This window comes from Gobio gobio (genome assembly GCF_949357685.1).
Source record: "Gobio gobio genome assembly, chromosome: 1".
Classification (NCBI taxonomy): domain Eukaryota; kingdom Metazoa; phylum Chordata; class Actinopteri; order Cypriniformes; family Gobionidae; genus Gobio; species Gobio gobio.
Window position 1 is genome coordinate 33,206,262 of NC_137097.1, and position 10,623 is coordinate 33,216,884.

A 10,623-nucleotide genomic window follows, 5' to 3' on the forward strand; every position below is an offset into this window, starting at 1 on the left:
TGATACAGTTGAGAGACTCTGCAGCTGCTCATAGATCACACACACGCCACAAAACTAGACACATTCGCCTATCCCCAAACATTTTGACATTCTGACAACTTCAAAGGCAACAGAAGTAATAATGAAATTACATATAAAGATGTACTTATGTTTGACTTAAGTGGGTCAAAAAAGCATTCTTAAGTTAACCCATTTGTGGGCAAATTTTTCTGAATGGTTTCATGCATATAGTCATGTTAATAGTGTCCTATGTGAACATGTTCTGCATTTATTTTCCCCAAGTTTTAGTTTTTTTTTCTTGAAAATCGTATTTGAAGGTGCGGCAACTATAGTTGCCGGTGGGCAAATATGTTGTATGCACCCCTTCAATGTCAAATTTGACTAGGATGAGAACATTTGCCATCTAACTCAAAATAACTGCTTTCAACCGATCAATCTTTACACAAACAAATGTATTATGTATAAAAGTCGAAGAACATTCGATGCAAACTCAAAAAAGCTGAAAAAAAGATGAAAATACAACAAATACATTTGTCTTAAAGTGGTGGAACATAGTGCAGGACAAAGTAACTAACAGGGCATTGTGTATCAAAAAGTTGAATGAAAATAAATTAATATAATGACGAAAAAATATAGATATATACTATATGTCAACAAAAAATACTTATTAGTAACATGAACATAACCTTTCTTTGGGAGGGTTTGCCTTCGTTATGCTTCCTGGAAGTGAGGGTAGGAAGTTGGCAGTCTCATGTGACAGGAAGGAAGTTAATACCTTTTTTCCCTCTTGAAATCCTTTATTTGGTTGTTTTCTTGCGTGTGATTGAGATATAAAACATGGATACTATCTAGAAAAATACTTACAAAAGGAAAATGACAACTATACACTGCGGCAACTATAGTTGCCGATGGGCTTAAATGTTTGCAAACTTTTATTTTTCCAAAAAGTGGTTGCAATTGCAAATCAGGGATACTTTAGTATTATTTATATTGTATTAGACTATAATATTTGTTAATATTTTGAATTAGTTTTCATTTTAATATTTTCAGTTTTATTAAATTTCATTTTAGTTTAAGGTGCTTTAGTAATGTTTAAAAAAAACAAACAAAAAACCTTTCAGTTAGTAGCCAATACAACATTTCTTATGGATGTGTAAGCAGCTAATATTTATACAGTGGGGAGAACAAGTATTTGATACACTGCCGATTTTGCAGGTCGACAATCAAGAAAATCACATTAATAATTTAAAAGTCATTGGGTTTTGTTTTAGATTCCGTCTCTTACAGTTAAAGTGTACCTATGTTAAAAATTACAGACCTCTACTTTGTAAGTAAAATCACCTGTTCTCCCCACTATTTTTTAAATGTATTTCAATTACCGAAAACTATTTTGGACCCACTTTATATTAAATGCCTTAACAATAAATGTTTTTTCCCCCCTCAAATCATACAAAAGGACTCAAATACAAGCACAATATTGTTTATTTAATTTCAGTTCTAACATAAAATCATAGCATGCATGCTCTTGTGTGAATGAGATCAGAGAAGCAGAAGTGAGACCTCAGCCAGAGGAGAGACTGAGCGGATCTACTCTGAACACTGATCTCTCCTCAGTCGTGCAGTGACTGCAGGCTGGCCGCTCCGTGTGGCCTCACAGCTCACTGAGACGCTCTTCATCCACTCCTGCTCAGAGAGAGTCAGGCTGCTGCTCCAGCTGTACAGAGCGTCCTTCTGCAGGAGCCCAGCGCTGCTCTCCTGAGACCTGCTGCTCTCGTCCACCTTCCAGCTCAGGCTCCAGTCTGACGGCAAGCCCTCGCTGGCCACACACAGCAGTGTCGCTGAGTTCAGAGAGGAGATCTCTGCACTGGACGGGGGCAGGATGGTCACTTTAGGAGGAGTGTTGCCTGAGAGAAGAAGAGCAGCGGGACAACAGACAACTCTCTTAACAAACATCTTAACACATTTTATTAGAGATGAATGTGACAGACAACATCCCTACCATCAGTTTAAACAGAGAATGTAATATAATAAAAGGCAACTTCAGTGCACTTAAAGCGAATGCACTTTCATGACTGTTTCTTACACACTTAAGTACGCTTTTAAAAAACACACCTTGTAATGATGTCAATTTAAAAGATTTACATTGAAGTGCCAATTTAAATCAATATGTTTTAATAATATTTTTTTTGTGCTTTAAAGAAGTGCCATTTATTTAATGTGTTTAATATGTGTAATTTTTACTTTATTGTGCTATTCAATATTACATTACAAGTTATATATTTTAAATATACTATACTGCAGCTTCATCATCACAAGTATATTTACATGGCGGGCACATTTCAATAAGTTACATTAAATTATCTTTTAGTTTACAAAATGCTTGTCAGTACATTCAGCAGTAACTTTAACCATATTTCAAAGACAATAGAAGTAATTATGGAATTACATATAAAGATGTAAAGAAGTCCTGCTTAACTGGTTTAAAAAAGCAATCTTCAGCATGAATGAGTTTTACAATTGTTCTGTTCAATAGGTTGAAAATCTTAGCCTACAATACATTTTGAATACAGGTTTTTTATGGGTATTTATTTTTTTAATTGTTTATTTATTTACTTACTTACATATACTTACTAACAAGTAGTATTTCACATTTCAACAAACATTCTTCTCATGCTCCAATAGCATGTCAATATTTGTCCAATATATCTCTTTTCCTGGACAATAATGGTGAAAATGTTCAAAACTTTTGTGTAGTTAAGACTTTTGTAGTATGTGTCTGTAGTTTGACTCTCACATATAAACCTATACTATATTCACTGTAAGAATATCAAATAGAATATTTTTGTTCCACAAGACAAAGTAAAACATTCAATAGTTTGATTATTTACTTACTGCCAACATCCAGTCTGGTGCCGCCGCCGAAAGTCCTTCACAGTGATACAAACTAATAGAACAGATGTACACAAACCTCTTGAACGCTTCAGTAGCTGCACTGTTCACTGCATCTCCAAAACAACAGCTTTAGTTTGATTTGATATTGTGCTCAATTACAGTTCAATAAAAAATTACACATTTCATTTGTAAATGCAATTTTTTTTTGTAATATATGGTTCTTTGTTTAAACATTGCAATCTAAACTCCAGTTGATTCACTGACGCTCAACTACTGAATGTTTATTAGAAATTATCAGCATATCCTTGGAAACTATTGAGAAATATCAGCTGATACAGACAAAATCTCAATAAGTGGATAAATGTAATAACTTTACTTTAAAATCCCCTCTTCCTTCTGTTGGAAGGAAGCAGCTTTGAATATGTGCGCCACCCCTTTGTTTAAGACGGACTGTCCACCGGTCAGGACTATAAACAGCAGCTCTCTCTGTTCTCACTCGTTCTTAGCAAAGATGACTGCAAACGCTCTGATTCTCTGCTCTCTACTGCTTTCTCTTCCAGGTGAGATTAGTGTTGAATATTCAGAGCTTCTAGAAGTGCTTTACAAATGTTGTAAGATTCTTGTCATATGGTGTGTTTGACTGTAACACTGACTGATGGTGCTGTGATGCAGGCTGTTTTGCTGAGATCATTCTGACTCAGAGTCCATCCGTGAATCTGGTGTCTGTGGGAAGCAGCGTCACTCTCAACTGCAGGTCCAGCAGCACTGGTCTAACATCCAGTTTAGCCTGGTATCACCAGAAACCTGGACAAACACCCAAACTCCTGTTCTCTAGTGTTGGTAGCAAAGTGTCTGGAGTTTCTGAGAGATTCACTGATGGGAGATCAGGAACAAACTTCATGCTCAATATTAGAAATGTCCAGCCTGAAGATGCAGGAGATTATTACTGTCAGCAGCATAATGAATGGCCATTAACACAGTGATACAGAGCTGTACAAAAACCCCTTCAGTGAAAGAGGAACTGCTGATTTAGACACACACACACACACATATTACACTATGATTAGAGCCAGTTTTTAAAGTTCTGAGCACACACACACACACACACACACACACACACACACACACACACACACACACACACACACACACACACACACACACACACACACACACACACACACACACACACACACACACACACACACACACACACACACACACACACACACACACACACACACACACACACACACACACACACACACACACACACACACACACACACACACACCGTGTATATGCATTTAAACAATGCTAGATACTGATGCACCAATGCACTTTGTAACTGTCATTAAAATACTTTTATAGGATATTATAACCTTTATCATGAATAATGATTTCAAGCAAAGTAGCTCTACGCAGTGAACATGGCATGTGAGTCAAAATAATTTTCAGTGGTTATGGATTCGACAGTATAGGCCTATAGTTGCGGGTACATACAGCAACTATTTTGTTGTTGTATAGTGTTGTTTAATTGCTGACGAGGTGCTCACGCCATCAGGGCTGCGTGCCACTCCACTTTTAGACACTTGCAAATTTCCCTAAGCACTTCCCCTCGGGGAATCCCTGCAGCCATTTTGAAGAACGTTCCACTTCGTGAAGTGGATGAGGGAAGTTTTTACGGCCAGACCCTAGCTCCCTTGATTTTAGAGCGAGTATACTTCATATAGGGTGGCCTTTCCATAACACCAAAAAGGAGGACACTTTGCAGAATTTAGTGAGGCAAGAATAACTGCATAGGACTCTGGTGTATTCGCAACTACAATACAATTTTGTCCATCATATCGATGGTATTGTGATATCGATGACAGTGATTCTGCAATAGCCTACTCTATTTATTTTAGAGGCAAAAAAGTGTTTGTTCACAGTATTTGTATTTATTCAACACATTGTGACGTCTGTTTCAAAAACTGACCACTGAGATGAACCTGTCTTGCAAAGTGCACAGTGCCAGAAAACATAACATTTATGGACTTCTGGAAATAACAGAAATACATAAATAAACAAATAATGAATGCGAAAAATAAATAAATACACATTTCAGTTCTTAAAGGGATAGTTCACCCAGTCATCCTAGGTGTATATGACATTCTTCTTTCAGACAAATAAAATCTGAGTTTTATTACAAAGTCCAGGCTAATCCAAGCATTAGAATTGGATTGGAATTTGGTTTTTGAAGTCCATAAAAAGTGCATCTGTCCATCAAATAACATGCTCCACACGGCTCTGGGGTGTTAATAAAGGCCTTCTGAAGCGAATCAATGCGTTTGTGTAAGAAAAATATCCATATTAAAAACTTTATCAAGTAAACTTTCGGCCGTCCGCCTTCCGTGGAAAAGTGTTGAATGTTGAAAGTGAAACTCAAGATGCGTACGTGACGTAATGACGAGCGTACCTGGTCGCGTTAGTCTTTCGATCGGCAGGGGAACTTTCAACAATTTTTCCATAAATTGAACAGGGAAGGCAGTCAGCCGAAAGTTTACATTATAAAGCACGTAAGCGCCACTCATTTCGCCACCTAGTGGCTATTAAAGTTAATGAAGCTCTTCGTCAGATCAAAATTTTAACTTAATGGGAACCTTTTTTGTATTATTGTTGATGCGCAGAGATTAGGTCAAACTAACCATAAGACTTACATCTGGGGCCCGTTTCAGAAAGGAGGTTAAGTGAAAACTCTGAGTAGGTTAACCCTGAAATAATGGAAACTCTGGGTTTTCTGTTTCAGAATGGGAGGTATGTCAAACCCGGGAAAGCAGGGTAAATTAAGCCCGTTTCTGAAAGAGAGGTAACTTATACTCAGAGTCAGTTACCAGGGTCACTTACTCTGTGAACCTAACCTGGTCAGGAGCAGGGGCCCGTTTCAGAAAGGAGGTTAAGTGAAAACTCTGAGTAGGTTAACCCTGAAATAAGGGAAACTCTGGGTTTTCTGTTTCAGAATGGGAGGTATGTCAAACCCGAGAAAGCAGGGTAAGCCAAGCCCGTTTCTGAAAGAGAGGTAACTTATACTCAGAGTCAGTTACCAGGGTCACTTACTCTGTGAACCTAACCTGGTCAGAGGCAGGTTTTCTTTGGTAAACCCAGAGTTTCTTTCGTTCTCCTCCCCCTTTTTAAAGCACCAGCAGTGTTTAAATACTTTATTCATTCATTCAAACGCCACAAATGCTTTTCTTACTGAGTATTTTGGTCATATTTCAAGTATAAATATAAAAAAATATATAAATTTAATCTAAATCTAAAGTAAGCAAAGTTTACTTAAAACAAATTAAATTTTCTGCCACTTGACAAAAATACAAAGTAAGAAAAGCACACGAGGACACTGTCAAAGTGACAAAAATGGCATGTTTTATACAAGATCCTGACGTTCACTTGATAATCCTCTAGAAGTAACCTAATAATTAGAATTTCCTTTAGGATTTCCAGTGGTTGGACACATTTATGACACTCATATACCCATCATCACACTTTCTGAAAACGGATTACTGTATGGAATGGAAGGATGCTGCCAGATGGTAGTACGAGATATATGGCATAACCACCACCACAGCTGTTAAATACATTTATTTACATTTTTATAGTCATCTTTATTTCCTACAAATACTTTATTCTTTTTCCTGTTGGGTGTTAATATTCTTCCTCCATCTCCTTTTCATCTGTCAGTGGTGCTGGAGTTTGGCTGGCCTCAGTAGAAGTCAATAATGTCATTACCCTGATTAATAAATGTAACAGGTGGGATCAGAGAACATTTCATTATGTGAAAAGAGCATAGACCCTTTTCACATTTCTGGGTTTCCGAAGCTGAAGTCGTCATAGTTGGGTTAACTCTTATAGCGGTGAATGAGAGAATACATTAAATATATATTTTTGTGTCTCCATTTGCTCAAATAGCAAAAGAAAAACTCCACAATAGTGATTTCACAACTTTCAAAAAGATGGAAAAATTAAAGTGAGATTGATAACTGCAGTGAAAAGAGAGAAAGATGTTAATTTTAACTATCACTCCCATAGACGCTGTATTAGAAACACTCTCACAGCAGCGGTAACTTGATTTTTGTAATTTGATGCAAAAGTAATATAATACAATGTATTAGTGTTATAAATGTACATACATAAAAAATAAATAAAAAAAACATTGCAGGATTTACGATATTGATGACCATTAAAACACGTCATCACAGTCTGTGAAAAGGGTCTATGTGGGAAAAGCTGCTGCACATTGGACACTGAATGATATTTATTTAATATGTCAAATGTTTGTAAAGTCATTAAACCAACACCCATGAACATTTTATGCTTAAAGCTTTTCCTGATTGAATTATGTTTTTTTTTTTTTTTTTTTTTTTTTTAGCTGCTGCCACATTCTTTGTTTGCCTTTTGGATACCATGAAAATTAAACTTAATTAAAATAATTAAGAATTAAACTTGTGTATTGACCCGGAAGTATGCAAACGTCTTTTTGTTGGGTGCTGTTGCCATGGTGAATCGTAATTTCGGAGCTCCGTTGATCGTGGCTTTTCATAGTTGGAATGCATGAGCTTAACTCAGAGTCAGTCTACTCAGAGTTGATTGAACTACCTCAATTCAGCTGTTCTGAAACCCAAAACTCAGAGTTTCCCATCTCAGAGTAAGTCAACTCAGAGTTCAGGTTTAAACTCAGAGTTTGTTGAACCTCCTTTCTGAAACAGGCCCCAGGTTTGCTTGGGTAAACCCAGAGTTTCTTTCAGTCTCCTCCCCTTTTTAAAGCACCAGCTGTGTTTAAATACTTCATTCATTCAAACGCCACAAATGCTTTTCTTACTGAGTATTTTGGTCATATTTCAAGAAATAAATTGGATCTAAATCTAATGTAAGCGAAGTTTACTTAAAACAAATTAAATTATCTGCCACTTGACAAAAATACATAGAAAAGCATTTTTTGCAGTGCAGGAACATTCATTCATTGCTCATATTTTCATCATGAGGACACTGTCAAAGTGACAAAAAATGGCATCCTTTTATACAGGATCCGGACATTCACTTGATAAACCTCTAGAAGTAACCTACTAATTCGAATTTCCTTTAGGATTTCCAGTGGTTGTGCACATTGATGACACTCATATACCCATCACCACACTTTCTGAAAACGGATTACTGTATGTGATGGAAGATGGTAGAACGAGATAAATACCATAACCACCACCACAGCTGTTAAATACATTTATTTACAATTTTTATCGTCATGTTTATTTCCTACAAATACTTTATTCTTTTTCCTGTTGGATGTTAATTTTCTTCCTCCATCTCCTCTTCATCTGTCAGTTGGGCTGGTGTTTGGCTGGCCTGAGTAGAAGTCAAATGTTTAATGTCATTACCCTGATTAATAAATGTAACAGGTGGGATCAGAGAACATTTCAGTATGTGGAAAGAGCATAGACCCTTTTCACATTTCGGGTTTTCCGAAGCTGAATTCGTCATAGCTGGGTTAACTTTTATAGCGGTGAATGAGAGAATACATTAAATATATATTTTTGTGTCCCCATTTGCTCAAATAGCAAAAGAAAAACTCCACAATAGTGATTTCACAACTTTCAAAAAGAGGGGAAAAAAATAGAGTGAGATTGATAACGGACGTGAAAAGAGAGAAAGATATAAAGATAAAGAGAAAAGCTATTATTTTTACCATTACTCCCATAGACACTGTATTAGAAATCCCCTCACAGCAGCGGTAACTTGTTTTTTTTGTAATTTGATGCAAAAGTAATAAAATACAAAGTATTAGTGTTATAAATGTAAATAAATAAAAAATACAAAAAACTTTGCAGGATTTACGATATTGATGACCATTAAAACACATTATCACAGTCTGTGAACAGGGTCTATGTGGGAAAATGATATTTATTTAATATGTCAAAAGTTTGTAAAGTCATTAAACCAACACCCATGAACATTTTATGCTTAAAGCTTTACCTGATTGGATTATATTTTTATTTTTCATTTTTAGCTGCTGCCACATTCTTTTTTTGCCTTTTGGATACCATGAAAATTAAACTTAATTCAAATAATTAAGAATTAAACTTACATATTGACTCAGAAGTATGCAAACATATTTTTGTTGGGTGCTCTCGCCATGGTGAATCGTAATTTCGGAGCTCCATTGATCGCGGCTTTTCATAGTGTGTGGTTAAGTCAGTCTACTCAGAGTTGATTGAACCAACACAATTCAGCTGTTCTGAAACCCAAAACTCAGAGTTTCCCATCTCAGAGTAAGTCAACTCAGAGTTCAGGTTTAAACTCAGAGTTGGTTGAACCCCCTTATTGAAACAGGCCCCTGGAGATGCTAGCATAACCAGTGGATTATATTGCCTAATCTTTAACATTTTTCGCATTGTTTCTGTGACAAACGGCATGACTAGACTATCTGTGCACCTCTGCTTTCTTCTCTCAACCCCCCATTAAGGCTATTTGTTAATCTATCTCAATCATATACAAGATAGAAAATTTAATTGGAGTATAGGCCTATTAAGTTTCAAGAACACTTTTTTCCCACAAAACCTTAAAGGTCCCATGGCATGGCATTTTTCTATTATTTTATAATGTTTCCTGAGGTGTACTTATATTCTTAGTATGACTTTTACATCATAAAATGTCATAATTTAGAAATAAAAGGCATTTTTTATATACTGCTGTTTGCCCTGTGGCTGAATGCCCTGCTTCAAGAGGCGTGTCTGCTGTGAGACTTCAGTAAAAACGCCCACTGTTGTGATTGGCTGACATCTTTGCATTTTAAATGAGCGGAGGGGGCGTGGTTTAACGAGGTCTACGAGGCAGGAGCTGCTGCCAGAGAGACGGATGGACCTAAGTTCACCTCACATCAGTTCTCAGCATGTCTGAACTGTTGTAGTTACAGCATATACTTCAGGTTATTCGTCTATTTCTAGTCGGAGGGGCTGTCACTCATGTCAGAAAGTTAGTAACTTTAGTAAATTATGGATCAGCGCTGACTGGAGACGCGAACCGTTTAGAACGATTCAGTCCGATTTGGTGAACTGATTCGGTTCACTAAAAAGAACTGGTTCAAAAGAAAGATCGTTCGCGAACCGGACATCACTAACGTACCAGAGACGGAGCTCAGCGATTGCTAACAAAGTTATTTATAGTAACTACTGAGTTATGAGAGGGCTGTCAGTCAGCGCAAGTTTATTGTGTTTGTATCTGAGAGTTCTGAATAAACACGAGTCCCAGTCACACCGAGTCCGTCTTTATCATTTTTACCAACTTTGTAACACATGCAAAGTACCATTACAGCTGTCGAGATGAACGAGTTAAAAGTGTTGATAATAGCATTATTTTTAAAATAAAATAAAAGCGTCAGTGACGCGCGTCGAGTACACAGCGCAAACAAAGACACAACAGCAGTAATCGGATGTAATCCAGTTTATTGTGGGGCTAGGCTGGATAGCCCGAATACGCTCACGCTTACCCCCCTTCTGCTTAATCTCACGCCGCGTTTGGTGCCTCCGCTGTGGGCCAGATGCAGTACTGGGGGTCGGGGATGTTGAAGGCCACCGGCCAGTGCAGCCCGAGCTTCGGCGTGTGTGAGTCTGCTGATGTTGAGCAGAAACTGCAGAACTGTATGCACATTTTAGAACCGATAGACGAGACGAGGACGTACAAAAACACTGACTCACAAGA

The 10,623-nt window shown here is 37.2% G+C and overlaps 1 protein-coding gene and 1 gene segment (V, D, J or C); one reads left to right on the top strand and one right to left on the bottom strand.

Moving 5' to 3' along the window:
• Positions 1 to 1,528: 1,528 nt before the first annotated feature.
• Positions 1,529 to 3,005, bottom strand: LOC307120974 (Ig lambda chain C region-like). The segment is given in 3 exons: positions 3,001 to 3,005; positions 2,893 to 2,927; positions 1,529 to 1,904 (listed from the first exon to the last, which is right to left on the bottom strand).
• Positions 3,006 to 3,403: 398 nt separating this feature from the next.
• trem2 (triggering receptor expressed on myeloid cells 2) lies at positions 3,404 to 3,875 on the top strand (the record flags this gene model as incomplete). The annotated part of the gene is made up of 2 exons (XM_079808419.1): positions 3,404 to 3,452; positions 3,565 to 3,875. 2 exons carry the CDS (start codon positions 3,404 to 3,406, stop codon positions 3,873 to 3,875), a joined length of 360 nt encoding a protein of 119 aa, XP_079664545.1.
• Positions 3,876 to 10,623: the final 6,748 nt, after the last annotated feature.